The sequence below is a fragment of the Aricia agestis genome, chromosome 2, assembly GCF_905147365.1.
Source record: "Aricia agestis chromosome 2, ilAriAges1.1, whole genome shotgun sequence".
In the NCBI taxonomy this organism is placed as follows: Eukaryota; Metazoa; Arthropoda; class Insecta; order Lepidoptera; family Lycaenidae; genus Aricia; species Aricia agestis.
This window is the reverse complement of record NC_056407.1, coordinates 15,882,927-15,907,560: the sequence shown is the minus strand read 5'-3', so window position 1 is coordinate 15,907,560 and position 24,634 is coordinate 15,882,927. Positions and strand designations below refer to the sequence as shown.

The following is a 24,634-nucleotide window of genomic DNA, read 5'->3' as shown; positions in this document are numbered from 1 at the left end:
GGCAGCGGGCGGCGGGCGGCAGGGTCGCGCACGTGGTGACGTGGGGTCCGGGGAACAAATAATGAAAATTCCTGCGATCCGGCCCTACATCTGTTGTTTACTTGTTTGTCCCCGACACTCTATATGTAGATTAAACATGAACGGATTTCTTACATCAAGATACAAAAATTAAAGACAACGTCACAATTTTGTAAAATTAAAGACGTCGACGCTTCAAGCACACAGTGTTTAGATTTCTAACAATCTGAAGTCATTACAGCGCCAGATGAACGGCACTAGTCGACGGCTCGCGTCGGGTGCCGTCGACAAGTGCCAGAGAAAAATCAATGAAAAAAATCCAGTGACTGCCGTCGACGCGTGCCGTCGACAATAGTGTCGTTCGTCTGTAAAAAGCCGTGACGAGAATGATATTGAAAAATCGGCCAAGTGCGAGTCGGATCGCGCATGAAGTGTTCCGTACCATTATAGAGCAAAAATAGACCAAAAATTGTGTTTGTTGTATGGGAGCCCCCTTATATATATATTTTTTTAATTTTCTGTTATAGCAGCAATAGATACGCAATCTGTGAAAATTTCAGAAGTCTAGCTATAGAGGTTCTTGAGATACAGCCTGGAGACAGACAGACGGACGAGCGGACGGACGGTCGGACGGACAGACGGACGGACAGACGTCGAAGTCTCAGTATAGGGTCTCGTTTTTACCCTTTGGGTACGGAACCCTAAAAAATTAACCCTGTCAAACTACGCCTAAACAACTTGGTTATTACGATAAAAACACTTTAATGATACCATAATATTTACTGGCATCTGCCTCATCCTAATTAAGTACCTAAAATAAATTAATTATTATAGTCGTGTCTTGTGTGTGTGTCTATTGAATGTATAATACTAGGACTTAGGAGTTTTTCTAGTAGTAATGGTACATCGTGTCTCAAGCCGCGTATTGTGCGCGAGGCGGGCGGCGGCGGGCGCGTGTAACTAATCGCGCGGGGTCTGGCAGACCGGCGAGGGGGGGGACGCGGGGGACATTCCAGTGCGCGGGGTCGCCGGGATCCCTGCTCACTGCACAGTAATTATGAGCAATGGAAAAGGATTCCCTTTTTATTTACTTTTACGAAAAATAATAACAACAGGGGATTGTTATTGCGTTCTATAGCAGCTCCCGACTTGAAAGGGGCATCCGTGGCATCGGAGACTCTGACTTTTGTAGAAAACAACTTGAATAGAACACGAGATGAGTAACTTTAATATTTAAAATAATGACGCATTATTAGTAATATTCGTCCAATATGGGCTAAATTTTTGTTACATTTGTTATTTTCCCGGGGCTATTTTAATAAGTAAGGAATAAATTATTTGGCTACAACAAATTACGAGAATAACATGACTAAAATATGTGTATAGGTATTGATGGTAGGTACTGCACGCGACCCTCGCCCCCGGCCCCGGCCCGCGGGGACGTCCAAAGTGTTTTACCCGCAGACGCTTTTAAAGTGTTACAACTTAAATCCGCTTACCGTATTGCAGTTCACACAAGCTCATTACCCAGCGAGAACCGGAAATCTCGACCCTATCTCGGGGGCTCAAGGTAGACTCTCCGACAAAAACGCTTAGCTGCCGAATGAGGGCTCATCAGGGCTGCTCACGGCGACTTGACAAGCGAACTTTGAGTGGGAATTAAGCCCATTCGCAGCTCGGGCTACGATATCGATTAAGTGCCTTTCAAATATCCTCTCAAAATAAATTTGTTATTAATTCAGAAACACTACAGATAGTATATATTATGTGAAATGTAGATTCGATTTCTTGCTATTTAGCATCATACGAGTTCTTCGTATTATGCTTCGTTTGTTCTAAAGTGTATCGTAATTCGTATAGTATCTAAGTGTACTATCATAATACTCATAACCATCACTGCGTGCCTCTTACACCATAACAAAAGGCAGACAGTGCGGGGTCCGTCAGGCCGCGCGTGGGCCGGGCGGAGTGGCCGCGTCGCTAATCCCATCCCACGCCTGTCAGCCGCACGCCCGCCGCTTGCCGCCCGCGTGTGCCGCGCGCGGTCAACCGAACACTCCGCTGTCGAACAGCAAACATGATACTTAGACATAAGAGCCCGTACGCGTACGAATAAACATAGCACTCATATATCACACAGCATAGTAGAACATACTAAAATGCAATTGCCTCGTTCGATATCGATTCGAATCAGTTATCTACCGAACAGTTGATACAACGCACGTTATGTCCAGCGATCCTGCCGTACCGGGAGGACGCGAGCCCGCAGACGCGCGAGTTCCTGGCGCGCGTCGTCGACGTGCTGCTCGACTACGTGCAGAAAGTCAACGACAGGAATGAGAAGGTAAACCGCTAAACACAATGATCGAATTTACTCCTCCAAAATCAAAATCATGTTAGAGAATAGAGGGTAATATTTCAAATAATTATGTACCTAAGAATGTACATGTTGAGAGTACTGCATCGACATTTATAGTAAAGTCCGAAACGAAATATTCAGGTGTATTGAAATCTGTGCCTGCTATTTGCTGAACGAGAAAAAGAGTTATCCAGACAGGAATATCTTCTTATTGAATAGCATCGACAAGAATTTATAACGTGAAGTGTCCACCGGCAGATCCTGGAGTTCAAGATGCCGGAGGAGCTGCAGGCGATGCTGGACCTGCGGCTGCCGGACGAGCCACTGCCGCTCAAGCAACTGCTCGAGGACTGCAAGATGACCCTCAAGCACCAGGTCAAGACAGGTCAGTCCCACGCGTCTACTATGATCCTTTTCTCCATTTAAGATTTAAGCATTAAGGACATGTTTCAACTGCACAGAAAAAATGCAGCAGAAAAGGTAAATCCATCCACCGTCAAAAATTACTTAAACTTTTTAGAGCTATATGGGTATTTGGTACGAGTATATATACTATCAACATTTATAACACGAGCAGTTCCTTTATGCATTGAAAAACTAAGGGCAAACAATCGACAATCGGAATTCGGAATGTTCTCCCAGCCGAGTAGCGGTAGTAATACCCGGGCTCGGGCTGCGCGGCAGCGCGGGCGGATTGCTGCGAGGGAATGTAACAATTCAATTAACCGGCCAAATGTGCCGGAATGATTGCAGTATTACTTACACTCGCTTGTGCCCCCACCGCCGCCCCCGCCGCCCGGGCCGGATATACGCCGCGCCGGATACAGCCGCCCAGACGGACAGATTGACAATTTTCTACTTGAGATCCAGGGCTATTTCATGTATCTAAACTCTAAAGTAAGGAGAGATAAGTCATAAGAGTGAAATATAGAGAGAGATACGAAAACTGATCATAGCATAGGTTTATTGGGTACATTTATTTACAGTGACTAGTTAGACGATTTGTTTTACGTACATATTGTTTATATAGTTTTAAATAAGTCTATATTTTGAATAAGGACGTGTTTGACGTCGCGCGTCGTAGTCCTCGTTTCTACATGTATAAACCTTACCATAAGAAAGCACCAGCAGCTTTCCATTTTCAATTCGCAGCTCCGAGACAGTAAAAGCATTTTAATCTGTGGAGCTCGCGTCCCGCATCAGGACGCTCCGCCGAGCGTGTGATGCGGCTGCCGGCTGGGGCGCGCCCCTCGCCCCCGCGCTGAGGGCACTCGCACCAGACAAAAGCACGGCTCAGGATGCTAAAACGATGATTATCCAGGGGTTAAAACGATGGCTCCAGACACTGAACTCCTCATTTCGATCCCTTGTAATTTTAAAATAAAAAATTCAAAGGAAGGAAACATGGAAGTATATTTGAGTTGAATACATTGAATGTGCCGCAATAATAGTATTCAATGAGCAGAGCTGTGATTAGCGTCGTAATCCGGTCGTAAAACAACGCCCCCGGGCCCCCGAGCAGCGCGCGGCCTGCGGGAGCCCTCGTCATATAATGTGCAACTCATTGGCCAAACTCTCACTCACTCTACGTCATTGTCATTCTCAAAATCAAAACCCCGATATACTTTTTATTGAGATTTCATTTACGTGTTCAATTTAGTCTAGTTATATGAAACTGATGTTCTCGTGTAAATAGTAATCTTGTACGGGTTAACGCCCGTACAGCGTGTGTTGCCTTATTACCTACTGTGCAACTTAGGTAATAATGCAAGTCTGCATCTTTGATTAATTATTACTTTCGAAAAATCTTATATCTTTAAACGAGCAATTCTTGTATATATATACAAGAATTGTCTAATTGCTAATGTAGATGTTTGATTTCGCAAAACATTATAGTATCGAGACAATCAGTGACATGGCGATACAAAATGCAAAAGACACTGTTGGCGGTCCCCCGACACACCGTGACAACAATTATGGACTAAAATATCACTTTACACTTAGGAATTATTTTAACTTAAGGTCAGTAAAATATATTATTTCATTACTTTTTAAAGTTGTTTGGCGGGGGTTTTTTTAAATTTCTTAATTAGTATTTGTTGTTATAGCAGCATCATAAATACACAATCTGTGAAAATTTCAGAAGTCTAGCTGTAGCGGTTTTTGAAATACGGCATACAGACAGACGGACAGACAGACAGACAGACAGACAACGAAGTCTTAGTAATAGGGTCCCGTTTTTACCCTTTGGGTACGGAACCCTAAAAATGAATCCATATTCGCGTGGTTACGACATCACGCGTAAACGGCTGGACCGATTTTGCTCCGATTTGTCCCAATTCCCAAAGACGAACATAGGATTCATTTTGTCCCAGAAAAATGTACGGTTACTGCACTACTTTTGATTTATAAGTCTGTAGTCCGAAAATGTCGATTTTCGGACGTGATTATCTAAATAACTGTTTTAGATGTGTTTATGAAATTTAGAGCATACATTTACCTCGCAAGTCTCTGAATTATATGAGCCAAATTTGACACGATAGTTTTTGAGTTATGAGGGGGTCAAAAGTGGCTCCAAATGGTTCGTGTGTTTTTGTTACACCCTGTATATATATATATACAGGGTGTAACAAAAATAAGTGATAATACTTAAGGGTGTGTACGTGTTCCTTGTAGAGAGTTCACTGTGAAATTAGCAGCTATGAAAGACAAAAATATTTTTCACTTTTGTATGGGCAAGGGCCCGAGCGTCACGAGGAAGACGTACACACCCTAAAGTATTATCACTTATTTTTGTTACACCCTGTATATATATATATATATATATATATATATATATATATATATATATATATATATATATATATATATATATATATATATATATATATATATATACCCAAAAACAGCTGTGCAGTGTGCACATAATCTATACTAATATTATAAATGCGAAAGTATCTCTGTCTGTCTGTCTGTCAGTCTCGCTTTCACGCCAAACGCCAAAACTACCGAACCGATTGTAATGAAATTTTGTATAAAGCCTGAGAAAGGACATAGGCTACTTTTTTACTGGAAAAAAGGGTTGTAAGGGGGTGAAAATGCGTAAATTTGTTCAAATTAAGTAAGTTCCAACAATTCATAATAGATGGCGCCGTGCGTCTTCTACATCGCGCTGACGCTTGCTCAAAAGTCTTTCTATAAGACGTGGTATCATCTTACATTTAAGTTTCGATTTTTTTCGATTGTTATATCTATTCTACGGTATTAAATAACTCAGTACTTTATCTGTGCAGTGACGTAACCTTAAATCTATCAACGATAAATAGTTTATGGGTAAAGTTGTGTAATTGGAGGGCTAAATAAGCTTTAAAATTTGGCATAAAATATAAAGTTTAATATAAAAAAATGAAATACTTATTGTGTGCACACTGCACAGCTGTATTGATTTAAGGGGTACCAGGGTTTTTTTATAAAAGCTTTTGACACCAATTTTGTTGACATCGCGCGCTATAAACTGAAGTCCACGCGGACGAAGTCGCGGGCAACAGCTAGTAACTAATAAGTATGATTAGTTCTATGTTACAATGAAGTAAAAAATAAAACGCCATCTGTTGAATCGTATTAGAACTAAAATTCATTGCATCGATATATTTCTGGATTTTTTATAATATTATACATAAAATATATTTAAGACTTTTGAAATTTTATTTTAATATACATCCAAGACCCAGGAACATTGAAAACTTTTTGTTCCGCCTGCGGGACTCGAACCCAGGACCCCCGGGATGAGCGCTGCCCACGCGCAATGCGAATTAATTTTCATCGATAATTTCAAGGAAATAAGATATTTTCCCACATCAAAATGTAGCCTATGTCCTTTCTCAGACTCTAGAATAACTGTGTACAAAATTTCATTGCAATCGGTTCAGTAGTTTTGGCGTGAAAGCGAGACAGACAGACAGACAGACAGAGATACTTTCGCATTTATAATATTAGTATGGATTTATACCCGTACCGCGTGCGAAGCCGGGGCGGGTCGCTAGTAATAGTATATTTAGGACGAAGTAGAGTGTGGTCACCGTAGCAGACGCGGGTCGGGCCCCGCTCTCCATCAAAACCGGATTACGTCGATACATATTGATGGATCCCGCGCCTTTCTCATGCAGATCCGCCATTGTTGCCGCGATGAGATTTCACACTTATCGTACAGGTATTATCCGTTGTTATGGCCAATAGAAATATCGAATATTTTACAAGGGCCCTTCTATGAATCAGGTGAATATTAACACCTGAGCTTATTTATTTATGACCATCATCGGGCAGTAATCTCCTGGGACGAGTGCAAAAATCTGCTATACACAAATTTATATTTTGAATTTCGAAATGTATCTGCCTGTGAACACGTATGTATTGTTACATACAATGCATACGTGTTCACATTATATGGTACTTTTGGGTCTATGGGATAGACGGAACGGTGCGGTGAGATATTTATGTTTAACGTCAAATAAAACAATTAATTTTGTATTTATACACGCGTGCGGTAAGCCGAGGTGCGCCACAACGCGGGGCACGTCAATAGCCTCATCAGAGTAAACCAATTACTGACATGAGGTGCGGAATAACTCGCCGAATACGCCTACCTATCACTTTCTCCGCGGAGGAGATGATATTGAATAGCGTGTTGATGTTATAAGTTTGTTCAAAGCCGGAACTAAGTCGGATCCCACGAATTTCAGGCCTATATCAATTCTACCGACCTTTAGTAAAATATTTCAAAAAATTATTACAAAACAATTACTAGTACATTTTAATTCAAATAATTTACTACATGATAATCAGTACGGATTTACTAAGGGTCGATCCACAACGGATGCTGGTATAGGACTTCTTTGCAGTATTTTTAAAGCTTGGGAGGAGTCGCAATATGCCTTAGGTGTGTTTTGCGATCTCTCCAAAGCCTTCGATTGTGTTGAGCATGCTACATTGACCAGGAAATTGCGCTCTGCTCTCAGCCTTTTGACTTCTTACCTTCATCAATGATTTCATTAACGATGTTACATCTTGGGAGTAGGATGGCTTCTTGCAAGGCTGCTTCTACATTATTATAGGACTTACAAATGTTGATATTGTATAAAATATTAAGTTACAAAATTGTAAACCTTATTTTAAAAGATTAATTTTTTTCTCACTTTTTTTGGTATAAAAGTGGGCCCCGTGCAAGTTTCTTACGCCGGTTCTTCTCGCGGGGTTAGTTCCCCAACCGGTGGTAGGCACCATGTAGGACCTTCTGAAAATATTTATTTTAAATTTATTCAGAAATAAAACAATATTTATTTTTATTTTTTGATTTTGTAGAATATAGTTAAACATTGCTAGGGTTATTCGCAAATTGCGTTACACGGCACGCGACAGTCCCGGTCCCGGCGCGGTCGCGTTGACAGCAATCAGTCGCCATTGTCAGCATTGTGGTCGCAATCACTCCGCACAATGGGCTCGAGCCCCTTTGTTCATCGCGTCTTTGATCACAACTCCAAAAGATCTGGTTTTGTATTTGTGGATATCAAGGTCGGAGACGGCTCGACAGGACTTTTTCGAAGAATTTGTAAATTTTTAACCGATTCCCGAGACCCTTTTCCTGCGTAAGTAGTTAAAATACGCTGTTACGGTAAATGCTTAAAAAAATAAAGATGAAATTAGGTACTTAATATCAAAATATGCAAGGTATCCTTTACGCGTCCTTTCTTATTTGTACAATTAAGAGTACTAGACTAAATCTGTCAAAAACATCAGTAAAACAAACACAGGAATCCGGATTGTTGTGCGGTAAGGAGTAAATAAACAGGCCGAAGTTGGAGAGCAAACGCGAAGTGGCGAGTTTGATAGTGTTATTGACAGATATTTATGTGAAGAGTCCCCGGGGGCGCGGGCCGGCGAGGGAGGCGCTGTTCATGACAGGTTTATCGCGGGATGCACATCCCTCTACTCCTTATCTACACATTTTTTATATTCGATATCTTTATATTTTTTTTCTATTAACGAGTCGCATATTCTGTCTAATAATCTCCGCCATATTTTCCAAAAGAAACGAGGAATTCAATACACAGAGATGCAAAAGATGAATACGTCGGAGCACAAGGCGAACGTCAACAATACACAATGACTTTTCGAAAAGGGGTCAAGACTTGTAATATTGCGAAATTACAAGTGCAGCGAGCCGCGGGGCGGCGGGGCGACGGGGGCGGGCACAATGCGCCCCTCGCTCGCTCCACCTGACTTTGCCTATTAATTGCGCCTCATCTGGGGGCTTAAATTAAATTCCGACGAATTAATATTATTTTAAGTTGGGAGCCCCGACACCATTGCGGGGGATTACCGACAATAACGCATTGCATTTGATTACCTCCGCCGCCCCCGCGCCGCCCCCGCGCCGCACACTCTGTGCAATTGATTTATTCACTGCGGCGGATTTTAATTTCGGATTTTCTAAATCTGGTATGATATTAATAGTAATAAGACAGTAATAACTAATATCAATCGTTTTTGAGGGTAATAATGGCTTGTGAGCTTATTGTTTTTATAATATAATATTATAATGAATTATATATTTATTTAGTTAACGTCGAAAATGTACAGCTACATAGTGTGATGTAAAATTATTATGTTGAGAAAGTATACAATATTGAAGATGATTTGAGGAGATTGGAAGAACTAAAATGAGTACTGGTAATGTATAGGAAACCATACAACATTAATAAAAGTTCAAAAATTCACATTAACATTATTCAAATTGAGCGATGGTAAACTGTAAATATTTGTAGCCAACGGGACATTTAAGTTACCCCGATTGGGATTTGATGTTGTTTACCGAGCGGCTCGCCCGCACCTGCGGCCCGCGATAAGCCGTCCCCCGGGACTCCCCGGAACTCGCCGAGACTCCCCGGGATCCCGTGCGCCGGCCGGGACTTCCCCGGATGCGGCTCGGGGTGTGATAAGCCGCCGCCGGCGCGTGCCGCTGCTTTTTATGTTTTAATATCCGGGTGATGGCATCTCGCGGCCGCCGACTCGACGCTGTCGTATCAGCTTTCACGAGGGAATCCTTATCTCTACAAACTGTTTAGGGCTCGGAAGACTATAAAATATAGATTCTGGATTCAATATACTTCTAAATTCGTTCGTTCGTTATGAAAGATGCGACTTACGAAAGAAGCACGTAAACAAATCGCATTGTACGATTAAAAACATGTAGAATTCGAGGCGAAAAATAGCACTGTAATCAGGAAATAGCATCGAAAATCATTTTTCTTGCAAACTATTCTCCCCTCATTTGCGGCGGAAATGAGAAATAGTTGCAAAGAGCGTGCGTCCGGCGCGCGGCGGATGTAATACTACGGCTGAGCGCTCCGGACGCGCGTCCACCGGGGGCACCGGGGCGCCTCTCATCATGATCACCCCGCAGGTCACCCGCACTTCTTCAACCAGCTGTCGTGCGGGCTGGACATCGTGTCGCTGGCGGGCGAGTGGCTGACGGCGGCGGCCAACACCAACATGTTCACGTACGAGATCGCGCCCGTCTTCATCCTCATGGAGAACGTGGTGCTGCAGAAGATGCGCGAGATGATCGGCTGGAGCAGCGGCGACTCCATCCTGGCGCCCGGCGGCTCCGTCTCCAACCTGTACGCGTTCCTCGCGGCGCGCCACCACAAGTTCCCACAGTACAAGGAGAAGGGGCTCTCCAGCATCCCCGGCCAGCTCGTCATGTTCACCTCCGACCAGGTACACCACAACGTCTGCTCACACTAATACTGTATCACATTATGATACCTTATATTTCTTGTGTTACCTATCATGTACATGTTCGTAGCACGGCGTAGCGCGGTGCTACGCGGCGCGTAGATTCTCGTAGCAGCGTGCTACGTGTCGCGTAGCACGTACTAGGTAGATGTACCAATCTACAATATGCCCCAGAAACAGTATATTTTTTAAGTCAAGGAAATCTATATTTAGATCCTAAAATATTGCCTACAATTTAATCGATCTAATTTATAGATGCTTGTTATTCATTTAAGCTAAAACTACCGAATAGATTATTAATAAAATACTATTCAGTAGTTTTAGCATAAATTATTAACAAGCAACTTTTTATCTTCTGAATTTTATAATTAGGAATATACTTAGTATTATATAGTTAACGTATGACGATGTGAGATGTGACGGATTTTTGCATCGCGAAGTCACATCACTACACTACTACGAGGCTGTTAGCTGCAGTGTGTGTATGTGTGTGTGTGTTGCAGTGCCACTACTCGGTGAAGTCGTGCGCGTCGGTGTGCGGGCTGGGCACCGACTACTGCGTGTGCGTGCCGAGCGACGAGCGCGGCCGCATGATCCCCGCCGAGCTCGAGCGACTCGTGCGCATGCACAAGGACAAGGGACACGTGAGTACCGCCTGATAATACTCTCACACCTCCCACAACTCCCACACCGGTTTCGGTGACGGTAGCCGGTTTCATCAAAACAGGGCCAGTTTTACGCAGGAGTAGTTTTATAGTGCCCAAGTGTGTGCGCAGTACCCAAGAGCACTCTCTCTTCCTTTACTCTACTCGGTGAGACGCGACTCGACTGGCGAGAGATCAGGCGCAGGACCAACTTTTTACATGCCCATCCGAAGCATGGATCAGCTTACTCGACAATCGGGCGATCAGCCTACAGCTCACAGAAAACCGGCGTGAAACAGCGCTTGCGCTGTGTTTCGCCGAGTGACTGAGTTTACCGGAGGCCCAATCCCCTACCCTTTTCCCTTTCCTACCCTCTCGTATTTCCTTCCCTACCCTCCCCTATTCCCTTCCCTAACCTCCCCTATTATCCTGTTCCTCTTAAAAGGCCGGTAACGCACCTGCAGCTCTTCTAATGCTGCGAGTGTCCATGGGCGACGGAAGTTGCTTTCCATCAGGTGACTCGTTTGCTCGTTTGCCCTCTTATTTCTTAAAAAAAACATTGTCCTAACCTAACTTGGAAATAACATGTTTCCAACGAACCCACGACCTCCGAGTTGAGAGCCGTGCTCTATACCACTGGACCACGGATGCGTTTTTCGAGGCATATCGCCTGATAGTGGTGCACAAGGACAAGGGACACGTGAGTACCACCTCACAGTGATGGTGATCCAGGGGCACCTCCGACATGACAGTTGCAAGGGCACTGTGCTCCTTGAATGCCTGAGCTCCATATAATAAGGAAAACCCTTCCCGATGACAAATAGTTTGCCTACAACATGATGGTTGCTGACGAATCTGGTATACCGTTTTTCGATCTTGTTGCCTAAAGACCTACCATGCTTAGACTTGAATAATCTTAAAAGGAGTGAATCCCCTTTGAAATAATGCCAATACACTTGAAATGGAAAATGCACGCTCACGTCACTACTTGGACTGCGTATATTAATTACGACTAGGTTTCCGATCGACTCCGTTATTAACATTACCATTTACCGTGTGGTGCAGGTGCCGTTCTTCGTGAACGCGACGTCGGGAACGACGGTGCTGGGCGCGTTCGACCCGCTCGTCGACATCGCCGACATCTGCCAGAAGTACGACATGTGGATGCACGTCGACGTGAGTACCCCCCGCCCCTTGCCCGCCTCCCCACCCTGCACGAACCCCGCTTTAGCCGCTGTAATGTTGCAGGCGGCGTGGGGCGGCGGCCTGCTGTTCTCCAAGAAGTACCGCCATCCCCGACTCACCGGCATCGAGCGGTGAGTGCTCCTCTGTTTATTATTCTACTGTAAACGTAGTGTTTGCGCTATAGTTAGGAAGCCCTAGAACAACAACAACAAACTTTTTTATTACTATCAACCTAATTTTTTGTTAGTTGTTTCATTTTGATAAGACAAACAACATTTTTATCTGCGAAAAATCTTGAGAGTGCGATTTCATACTTTGATTTGATGGTCCTAAAATATGGATTGTCCTATTTGTAGGACAATATTGTACTCTTAAATTATATAACTACTAGCGACTCGCCCCGGCTTCGCACGGGTATAAAATATATAGCCACTGAAAAAAATATTAAAATCTATTTGGTTGGACTTGGTTCAGTCTGCTTTGCAATATAAAAGGAAAAAATGTAATTGTTTACGACATCACATTAAAACCCCCAAAATTAACAGTATTCCTCCACTATTTAATGAATGTTATTATACTTATATAAACTTTCCTTTTTAATTACTTTATCTATTAAAGAAAACCGCATCAAAATCCGTTGCGTAGTTTCAAAGATTAAAGGGAACAAAGGGACATGACGGAAAAAAGCGACTTTCTTTTATAATATACATATTATAAAAGTTTCTTCATGACTACAGTCATGAAGAAATTCTACTACAATATTATGTTTTATCCCTGTAGACATACAAAATAAATGTGGGCCTAATTTTCCTAATCCAAGGTACTATGAAAGCTTTAATAATTGAGGGACCTCGATAGAAACATAATATTGGGAAAAATAAACAGTCCTGAGCGTAATGAGTGTTATGAAAGGAAGTGTATTAGCGCTGTGTGCTCGGCGGAGGATGGCGGATTAGCGCCGTCGCCCGCCATTAGCCGCCATCAATCAAGTACGTTAAACGCCGCCCCCCGCGCGCCCCGCACACCCGCGCTCGCCCGCGCCAGCAGCGCCGGGAGCAGCCGAGCATGCACTCGCAGGGCTGCCGTACTCTTCGAGCCTGTACTGTGTATATATCAGACAGATCACCTGATTGTCTGACAAGTAAGATGTTCCATGCGTCGGATGGGCATGTAAAAAGTCGGTCCTGCGCCTGATCTATCGCCAGTTGTGTCGGTCTTCCATCCCACGGGGTTATGAGAGTAAAAGGAATAGCGAGTGCTCTTGTGTACTGCGCACACACTTGGGCACTATAAAATTACTCCTGCGTAGCTGGCCTGGTTTCAATGAAACCAGCCACCGTCACCGAAACCGGTGTGGGAGCTATTATATGTGTATATACATTAGTACCTGGATGACCGAGCTTTGCTCGGTATAGCAAACACTCATTGACTTCGTGTTACTTAATAACGCCATCTGCTGGTCGTTAAAACAATTAGTTGCTCACATAATAGTAGATATTATTATTCGCCAATAGATGTCAGGAAGAGTCATATTTTTCAGTTTATCGATTATCGATAAAACACGAATAATAAGACATTTTCTGAGAATGATTCCTATCTAGATCGATTTATCGCCCCCGAAACCCCCTATATATTAAATTTCATGAAAATAATTGGAGCCGATTCCTAGATTCCAATTATATATATATATATATATATATATATATATATATATATATACACATACAAGAATAGCTCGTTTAAAGATATAAGATACAGTTCAACTCATCTTTGCGCGCGACGCTATGTGTCCGAGCAACATACAAATTAAAGCTGTATAACTACAAGCGCACGCACACATAGCGTCGCGCGCAAAGATGAGTTGAACTATATTATATAGGCAGTAACGCACTATAGTACAATCTGTTAAACTTTAAAAAAATCTAGCAGTCTGCCTATGATGATATAACAGACATCACATTGCAAAAACTATAAGAACGAGCACATCCTAAAGAGAAAGACCGAGCTTCTTTGCAATAATTGCACATCAGACTACTACTTAGTCTGATGAGAGTCAGACCAGTACACGAAACATCAACGCCTTATAATTATGTATCCACTTCAGGCCTAAAGTGATGTTTATGTCAGATTCTAATAATTAATGTCATTGATACGACTGCAGTTGTAAATAATAAAAGGGAGCAACAAATCAGTCGACAGCCCTAGCGAAAGGATTAGCGTGTTTGAGGAGATGTGAAAGTTCACACGTCAATGTGAGAGCTCTCAGCGACGTCGGGAGTGGTAGGGGTTGGGGAATCGCTGGGGGAGGGGGGGGGGCGCAGGGATTTGCAGGAAATCATTTGTATACTGCTACAACTCGTCTCCATTAATAAACGCTACAAACTGACAAAAAATTGTAAAAACAGAAAAAATACGATTCCGTTCAATGGGTGGTTTTTGTATTAAGTCTTCGTTAAGTAATTTTCTGCCGCGCACTGTAAAACTATGGAACGGACTGTCACCAGCAGTATTTTCGGACCAATGCGACCTCCAAACCTTCAAGAAGAAAGCGTATTTCCTCTTAAAAGGCCGGCATCGCACCGGCAGTTCTTCTAATGTTGCGAGTGTCCATGGGTGACGGTAGTTGCTTTCCATCAGGTGACCCCTTTGCTCGTTTGCCCCCTTATTTTATAAATAAAATATAAAAAATATTATAACATTCTCAGGGCCATAACTCCTTACAATTTCTTTACAACAATTTAATAGTGATCGACAAAGCCGAACAATACTATAACATACTATAACCTCCTCCTTATTGAAAGTCTATTAAAAAGCAAAACATCTGCTCGAGCTATCACCATTGTCTATTGTTCAGTTGTGTATAGTTTCGCAATCAGCATCCTCGTGCGCCCTCCGCCCCCGCCCGCCCCCGCTCACAATCAATTAAAAGCTCCCTCAGGATAAAAAACGATGCGTCGCTCGTTTATGCCGCCGGCTCGTTACACCGATACTCTCACGACATCATATTTTATTTGCCTGTTATTTTTTACGAGACTTCGATATCTGTCCGTCTGTCTGTCTCCAGGCTGTAACTCAAGAATCACTATAGCTAGACTTCTGAATTTTTTACAGATTGTGTATTTCTGTTGCTGCTGTAATAACAAATACTAAAAATAAAATAAATATTTAAGGGGGGCTCTCATACAACAAACGTAATTTTTTGGCGTTTTTTGCTCGTAATTTATTAATGGTAGCAGATAGGCACTTGAAATACTTACAATATTCCTAACTATATTTGTATTTTAATAATTATCAATAAAATTAAGATACAATAAGCATTTAAGAGAGGCTCCCATACAAAAAATACACTTTCGCTCAGTAACGGCACGGAACCCTTCGTGCGCGAGTCAGACTCGCACTTGGCCGATTTTTTACGCAATATTTTAACTGTTAAGATTTAATCGGATCTATGAACATAACTAGTACTTTCTTCCGAGTTTAAAGTATACTCAATAAAGGTTTTCTATAGCAATAAAAGGGTGGTGTGAGTCATGTGTGTCGTCCGTGGACTCTCTCGCTGTGTCAACAGGAGGTAGCGCGGCCCGGCGCGGGCGGGCCGACACTCACACCGCTAATTGCTTCTCCGGGCGCCGAGGGACATTTACATATTGATGAATGGTGGCGCTCCCAGGCGATTCAGCTGGAACGTTTGACGACTACGTACTTGTATTATTATTTTTAACAAAAAATTAAAACCGACTTCCAAGGTAAAAACAATAATAACATCCTTATAATATGAACTAAAAAGTATTAAATAATTTTTCCTATGTAATAGTGCCTTTTTCCGAATTCGGCTAAACCTCAACTATTTCTGTACTCAATCTTCATCATTTTGAAGTCGGTACCAGATAGCTGATTCTTTAGTTCTCTGACAGAATATTTGAAACTTTTTGCGCGCCCCCCCCCCTTCGGTATCCGTGGCTGAGTAGTTAAGTAAGACCCACTCATCACAGCCTTGAGATGCCTTAAAAATACTTCGTAAACATCAGAAAACAGATGATCTTATCTGAAGATTACGAAAATCTCAAATGCGAATGTCTTCTAAACGGAGAGTTTACTGGCGGTGGAAACGGTAAGTAGGAGTTTTTCTCACCCAAAACAATCCTCCTTAACCCATGTCACCAACATTTAATTGACGTAGGTTCCTAAACCTTAGCCAAATTTTTCTAAGTATTTTCGCCATACTAACAAGGGTCACATTTCGGCCTGTCATTCGACAGGGGTTGATTTTTGAGAAAAGTTTATCTGAGCTTTTTTGCTTCCCCTATCGATTGGTATAATAAAAAGGGGTGGTCATAGGGGGTTGTATTTTTGTCGTCAAAATTTTTCTAAGTATTTTCGCCATACTAACGAGGTTCGTATATCGGCCTATATCTGGCCGGGGGTTGATTTTTGAGAAAAGTTTATTTGAGCTTTCTTACTCCCCTTGGCGCCCCCTATCGATTGGTGTATTCAAAAGGGGTGGTTATAAGAGGTTGAATTTTTTCGTCCAAATTTTTTTTAAGTATTTTCTCTGTGCTAACGAGGGTCACATTTCGGCCTGTCTTTCGACAGGGGTTGATTTTTGAGAAAAGTTTATCTGAGCTTTTTTGCTCCACTTAGCGCCCCCTATCGATAGGTATATTCAAAAAGGGTGGTTATAAGAGGTTAAAATTTTGACGAAAAATTTTTGTAAGTATTTTTTCCATAGTGCCCCTTTTCCTTCAGTCCAACCCAAATGTGTGCCTTACGCTCTGGAGTAAAGGTTGAATTTGTTACTTATGTTCAATTTTGTGGTAGTTGAAATATTATGTATTTTGAAACAATATTAAGTATATTTTTTATATTAAAATCGCTTTGAAATATACCAAATAAATAAGGACATAACGTGATGATATTTTATGGTGTTGTGTGTATATTGTATCCATATACAACCATGTGAGTTGTGACATTGGTGACACTGACATGGTAGTGATGATGATGATGATGATGATGAATGTAATTTGCATAGCGGCATATGCTTTCAGTTCTTAAAACAACGCCTAAACCCCCAAACTTGTATCTATAAGGAATCCGGAGTTCTCTTAGTATCTTCGGAACCATAGTATACCTTGGTGCAAAATCTTGCGTTTTGGTACCATATGCTTATGATGCTTCTCATAAAACCAAAATGACCATATGTTTCCATATAAATTTTGAGGAGTTCCCTCGATTACTCATGGATCCCATCATCAGATCACCACTTTTGTGAAAATGAGACCAAATTGGAGTGAAACCTAATATAACAAAACAAAAATTTTGAAAATCGGTTCACAAACGGCGGAGTAGTGGTCGAACATATATAAAAAAAAATCCACAGCCGAATATATAACCTCGTCGTTTTTTGGAAGTCGATTAAAAATTACCTAAACTTCTTCACATAAAGGGACATTGTGGAATATGTGGACTAGGCTATGAACGACGCATTACGAATATGTTGAGGGGTCATAAGAGCATAACAGTTTCATATTTACTTCAAAATTATTTCCCATTTAGATGCAATAAAGGAATAATAGCGTGCCTGTAACTGTGTACCAATACTAATGAATTAATTATTTTTACACATTCTTACTTAACCTGTAACCCATAAGAATATTTTGAGTGCCTATTTGTATTAATAATTATTATTATATAATGTAAGGTATTTTTTTATTCGTACTTTACTAACATGTGTGTGGTGTTCAGGGCGGACTCCGTGACGTGGAACCCGCACAAGCTGATGGGCACGCTGCTGCAGTGCTCCACCGTGCACTTCAAGATCGAGGTGAGATACACAGACTTCTTCCTTCCTTCTCAGAAGTCAGGGTGCAAGACATCTTTTCCCTAGTACCATAGTCTCTACACGTAGGCCTCCGACTGACGAGTGCTCACTGCTCATGTCCTCTCGCGTCATCCATCAAGGGGCCTCGCAAAACATAATATCTTGCTCACATCAAATTTAGGTCTTGCCCCGCCCCTGCTTATATGAGCGTATAGAGAAGTATATTTATTGGTCTATGATTGACCGTAACCAAGAACGATTTTACATGCTTGATACTGCTGCGAAATTCGTTGTGGAAATCAAAGGTTATCCATCGTAGCCTATAGGGAAATCTTGTTGTTGAAGATAAATGAAAAGTGGAGTCCCGATAATTTTAATGTCCTTTTCTCATACTACGTACACGTTAATCTTTGAATACCATTTTATATATCGGAGGTTGAGACGAGACCGACTTATTTACATTAGACAAATATTATTATATGTATATGTATATGTTACGCTCAAAGACCGAAGACGCCCTTTGAGCGGAAAAATAGGTCACATCGCGTTGTGGTCACAGTTAAACAGTCACAACGCGAAATTCGTGTTGTGGCTCTAATAAAAACAACCACGACGCATTGTGGCAATCACAGAACGATCAAATTACGTTGCCACGCCGGTTAGGTTTTTTCGTTACGGAATTTCTTTATTCGGTCGCCGCACTCAAAATCCGCGATAAAAGCTACGCGATAGCTTAAAATATTCTTTCTCGCTTTAAAATTATTTCTGCGTGGTCCTGCATTCCTTCCGAGGATAATTTGAATTTGAGATTTTATTACGTATCAGTCAATAGCCGCTCGCTCACAACCAAACAGACAAACATCTGCAGCGCGTGATAACGCAACCCCATCCGCATTACCATGCCGCGATACGAGCTGTTTACTTTACATTAACTAGTTTGATTCGTTTTCCTTTATTTCCATATTAATTAATAATATTGTCGTAACTTCTTTTTAAAACGGTTATGCTGCTGATAAATACCAAAGATAACTTTCATGGGTCAACATGAACCGCTTTATCAGCAATATTTTATTATAAGGTTGGCATTGTAGAGTCGCATTGAAGCTTGCAAACTTACCGAGTAAAACTTTAAGTCCTCCTGCCCCTAGCCCCCATCTATATTCCTAGAGCGGACGTTATTTTCCGCTTGTTTATTTTGTCGGGGCAAAAATGTTAATATTTAAATTCCAAAATGCTTTCACATCGACCGCATAATACGAATTACTTCGCATGACTCGCGGGGCACGCGACTCTCGCCCCTCCGCTGTACGCGATAGGGGCGAGCGCGGCGCGGCGGGGGTGCGTGCGGGGGAGGGACGCACGTCAACTCAATATGCTAAGCAATAAATCCCATCAAACTCCGCCCCCCGGTACACGCGTAGTGATGCGACCAGTCGATGAAATATATTCCAAAATATATTTTGTCATTCTCAGGCTCTGCAGACTGAGTGAGTGTTAAATAAAATCTCTTAAACTTTTATTAGCTATTTGACCCCACTTAACTTATAACTTTATCTATAACTAGCTGTTGCCTGCGACTTCGTCCGCGTTAGCATAATATAGCAATAAAGATATAAAAAAAACCGGCCAAGTGCGAGTCGGACTCGCGCACCGAGGGTTCCGACAGCTTAAAGGTATTATAGACCTGAGTATTTGGTATGAATTTCAATTTAATACCTCTACGCGTTTATGAGGAAATGGGTAGTAAGTTTAAAATTATTAAAAAAAAATATATTATGTGATGTAACTAAAAATTTATGGTTTTCGTAATTTTTCCTTTATCTATGCTATAAGACGTTGCTTCGTACCAAATTTCAAGATTCTGAGTTCACGGGAAGCACCCTGTAGGTTTTGATTCCCTTGCAAGTGTCGAAAATTTGCGGCATAAACGGCTGTATCTTTTGATTGCGTTGGCTTAGAAGTTTGATTTTTTCACAGCTTCAAGGGACAGTAGACCTGAGTAATTGATATAAATTTCAGCTTCATACCTCCACGCGTTCCTGAGAAAAAGGGTCTTGACAGACGGACGGACGGACAGACGGACAACAAAGTGATCCTATAAGGGTTCCGTTTTTTCCTTTTGAGGTACGGAACCCTAAAAATACATTGACAAATAATTTATTTCTTGTTCAGGTTTACAGTATTTTGAACTTTTCATAGCATTACACAAATGAGAACATGAGGCATTGCTCTAAATTTTTAATATTTTGTGTCCATTTACTTTAAAAACTGCTGCTTTCAACTTTAACTAGAACTCTAGAGTACTTCTGTTGTGAATGTCATCGTATGCCTCTATCGTCGGTCCCCACCCTAGCGGCGGGAGCGGGCGCCGGGCCGGCCGCTCTGCCGGCAGCCGCCGCGCGCCGCTTTTAATTAAATCCCTCTCCTGACACTTGCGAACATATGTTGCCAATTCCCTCCCTCGCGCCCGACCCGCGCGATCCGAAACGTACCCTAACGAAACCGCGGAGGGTTGAAAATGTTCAACGCTCCCTCCAAAAGACGGTTCCCGAAGCCCCTATCTCGAGGACGGAGCGATGTTGCGGTGCGATGAGCCGTATTCCCGCGTCGTAGGGTCGAGAGTCACGCGCGCGGGCCGCGGGCGGCCGATGGTATCTCCGGTGTGTATGATTTGAAGTTTATGTCCTGTGCGACGGGCCGGGGAGGATTATTTGCGGATGGGATTGCTCGCTGAGTGATTTTTAAACTAAACGACGTGATAGAGCAGCACGAGTCGATTTAATTTGAAAACTGAGTAAACTATGACTACTTTATATATTTTAAAGCAAATGACATTTTTAATTAACCAATATGACGTAACGTGTCAAGCCCCTACTCGCGTAAGAGCCGGGATACAAAACACGATACGACGTTGTGTCGTGGAAATCTACGACGCGCGTCGCAAAAAACTACGACACGACGTGGCATCGTGAAACAACGCCGCTTCGTGGTACGACACGACGTCGTGTCGTGTTATATGATATCGGACACTACATGCAAAACGATAATTTTCAGATGATCTTAGGAGCGTACTTGAGATATTCAGAGTGTAACAAAACTAAGTGATTATACTATATCAGCGCTGAATTAGTAACTTTCTTTTTAACTTTCGTATGGGGAACATTTATGAAACTCAGGTGCTCACCCATACGAATTACAATAAATACTTTTTCAGCGCTGCTACTTAAGTACACATACAAACCCTAAAATATTATCACTCAGTTTTGTTACACCTCTTGTAACGAATGCTTCTGTTATAGTAGACATTGTGTTTGTTACACCCACAGAAATAAATCAAGATAGAACGGCGACGCGCGTGCATCGCTAAAGAATCGCTCATGTCAATTTTTGCCTTACTTTTAGTTAGAACTAAAAACTTACCCGTGGAAAGAAATACCTCATTTTGACCGATTCACTTTCGTACTTCTATTTTTACAATTAGACACTGCACAATGAGGCATTTTTGCACAACCGCTCCGGTGTAATCGAGTCGAGAATTGCGCGCTGACTGAATTAACGTTCAAAGAACCTTGCTGTAGCGTCCTTGATTAACTACTACTCCTTTTACTTGATAAATGTAACGATAGACTTGATATACCGTTACTTGATTTATTGATATACTTGATGATCAAATGACCCGGGTGTGCGAGCACGCGCGATCGCCTTGATTGATCGATGCGAACTGATTTTAATAAAATAATTAAATAATTCCGCGAGCGTGTCCTAAACGCTGACTCCTTAAAAACCCTAAAACTGCTTGATGTACGATATGAATCGTACACTTGCACACTTGTTGTTTGCAAGATTGAAACACGCGAACTCCACCCGCTTAGCCGTTCTATCTTGATTTATTTCTGTGGTTACACCTCTCGTAATGAAAGCTTCTGTTATAGTAGACAATGTGTATTCGCGCGCAGGGCATCCTGCTGAGCTGCAACGAGATGTCGGCGGAGTACCTGTTCATGACGGACAAGATCTACGACCCGCGCTACGACACCGGCGACAAGGTGATCCAGTGCGGCCGCCACAACGACGTGTTCAAGCTGTGGCTGCAGTGGCGCGGCAAGGGCACCGCCGGCTTCGAGCGCCTCATGGACCGGCTCATGGAGCTGGCCGAGTACATGGTACGCCGCCTGCGCGAGCAGAGCGACCGCTTCCACCTCATCCTCGAGCCGGAGCTCGTCAACGTCAGCTTCTGGTACCTGCCGCGGGCGCTGCGCGGCGTGCCGCACGACGGCGCCAAGGAGCTGCGGCTCGGCCGCGTGTGCGCGGTGCTCAAGGGCCGCATGATGCGCGCCGGCACCATCATGGTGGGCTACCAGCCCGACGACCGCCGCCCCAACTTCTTCCGTAACATCATCAGCTCGGCCGCCGTCACAGAGCGCGACGTCGACTTCCTGCTCGCCGAGATGGACCGCCTCGGCCACGACATCGTCGTCGACTAGGCCGCCCGCCCCCCACCCCCTCAGCACTAGATCCGTGTTATATATGTGTCATATTTGCATCGAAATATATTTAGTCTACTCTATCCTGCTGAGGTATGTCATGGATCATTGAGGACGATCCGTTGCGACGGAGAGAAAGCTATTTATATAATGATATAAAAATTACAGCTCCTCGATCGAGTGACCGCAATACACGGATCCCGCTATATTTTTGCAAAATAACTTCAAGATTTCGTTTCCCTTGTCGCTCGCCTGACTTTCTTGAAAATTGTACGTACTTGAGGCGTCGCGTCGTGTTAAGTGTATAGAATTAATCGGTCAAACGACGCCTACCGTAGTCCCCCGCACCCCGCGCCCCGCGTCCCTTACTCTGTAGTACTGCACGAGCATACTACAGTTATAATAAAACCCGTCATAATATTGTACTAGAGCCTACGAAACTGCTACGATTCTTCGTAGAGCGCTACGATTCTTCGTAGTACGGTACGCGCAGCGCCGCGAGGGGCGACGAAACGCGACGGGCGACCAGCACCAGTCTATAGCCGTCTATTTACAGTTATTAAATATTATTCTCAGTAGACGTAGGCAATAATTACATAATATTATATGAAACGAATCTATTTCTGTTGCGTCTGTAGTGTGTTGACAGTGAAAATATATTTTTGGTGTGTGTATAAGGTGTAACCGTAAATAAAGTGTTATAAATAGTAAAGGTATTCACTATAAGATACATTAGAGTAATTATATTTGAAACAACACGGCACTGAGGTCTACAAATATTAAACTAAAGACCAAAACGTACCTAGCTAGTACGGTTGCTGAGGATTCCTCTTCCGCTTCTTCATAATGAGGAAGTTCCGCAATATGTTGGGTTCCTCAACCGTTACCGCATCCTCATAATAAAAAATAAAAAAATCCTCTTCCGCTATCGCTTCCTCAAAATTTAAGAGGAATTTATGAGGAATTTCACCGCATGCGCGTCGCGTCATGGCAACGCACACGCCAGAGCGCGAGAATTGTATCATTTACTCATCTTTTTAGGATTCCGTACCCAAAGGCTAAAAACGGGACCCTATTACTGAGACTTCGACGTCTGTCCGTCTGTTTGTCCGTCTGTCTGTCCGTCTGTCTGTCCGTCTGTCTGTCTGTCTGTCTGTCTCCAGGCTGTATCTCAAGAACGGCTATAGCTAGCCTTCTGAAATTTTCACAGATTGTGTATTTTTGTTGTCGCTACGAGTATAACAATAAATACAAAAACAAAACTAAATTAATATTTAAGGGGGGCTCCCATTCAACAAACTTGATTTTTTTGGCCTTTTTTGCTCGTACTCAATAATGGCAACAGGTACCTACGCGCTTGAAATTTTCACAAAATCCCTAATTGTATGTGTACTTTAATCTATATTTAAAAAATGGATTTTCAAATGTGTTAGTCGCGCTAAAACTCAAAAACGGCTGAATGGATTGGGCTGATTCTAGTCTTAAAATATTCGTAGAAGTCCAGGGAAGGTTTTAAAGTGACACGAAGTTCACCGGGACAGCTAGTGATTAATAATAATCCATACTAATATTATAAATGCGAAAGTGTGTCTGTCTGTCTGTCCGCCTGTTACCTCTTCTCGCTCAAACCGCTGAACCGATTTTGCTGAAATTTGGCATGAAGATACTTTGAGACCCGGAAAAGGACAAAAGATACTTTTTATCCCAAAAAAAATGTACGGTTCTTGCGCGATAAACGAATTTTGGCGCAACAGAGTTGCGGGCAACATCTGGTATAAAAATAAAATAAAAAATTAAGGGGGACTCCCATACAAAAAACACAATTTTTGGCCTATTTTTTTCTCTATAACGGTATGGAACCCTTCGTTTGCGAGTTCGACTAGCCGATTATTTTTGTGTACTTGTGTTGTGTATGTTACTGAGCTCCTCCTTAACTGCTGGACCGATTTTGATGATTCTTTATTGTGTGTGTTTTGAGAATGGTTTAGATTCATAGTTTGGTTCACTGGAAAATGCCCTTTTAATTATTATTTTTTGTGTAATGTATGTACCTAGTTATGTACAGACTGGACAAAGGCTTTTGGTTTGGGTCCGCTAGAATTTATAATTTCCTATCATCCCATTCCTCATCCGCTTCCTCATCCGCATCCTCTTCCTCAAAAAATATCCTCTTCCGCATCCGCATCCTCTAAATTTGCGCGTGACAAGTCCTCTTCCTCCTCCTCTTCCTCATAATCACTTCCTCAACAACCCTACTAGCTAGCGCCAACATTAGTGAGAATCGACGATATTGATATATAGAAGATTTGTTTGATTAAAAAGTATATTATTA

At 42.5% G+C, this 24,634-nt stretch overlaps 1 protein-coding gene across 2 annotated transcripts in view; it reads left to right on the top strand.

The window, feature by feature from the left end:
• LOC121738933 (glutamate decarboxylase) overlaps positions 1 to 22,982 on the top strand; it is a 31,089-nt gene extending 8,107 nt beyond the window's left edge. For both annotated transcript variants that reach the window (XM_042131226.1, XM_042131217.1), the window contains 8 exons: positions 2,253 to 2,362; positions 2,636 to 2,762; positions 9,837 to 10,153; positions 10,675 to 10,815; positions 11,881 to 11,991; positions 12,064 to 12,131; positions 17,743 to 17,821; positions 21,775 to 22,982. In XM_042131226.1, the coding sequence (XP_041987160.1) occupies positions 2,253 to 2,362; positions 2,636 to 2,762; positions 9,837 to 10,153; positions 10,675 to 10,815; positions 11,881 to 11,991; positions 12,064 to 12,131; positions 17,743 to 17,821; positions 21,775 to 22,302 (1,481 nt within the window). In that variant the 3' untranslated portion in view covers positions 22,303 to 22,982. The remainder of the gene's footprint in view (positions 1 to 2,252; positions 2,363 to 2,635; positions 2,763 to 9,836; positions 10,154 to 10,674; positions 10,816 to 11,880; positions 11,992 to 12,063; positions 12,132 to 17,742; positions 17,822 to 21,774) is intronic.
• The last annotated feature ends 1,652 nt before the right edge of the window (positions 22,983 to 24,634 follow it).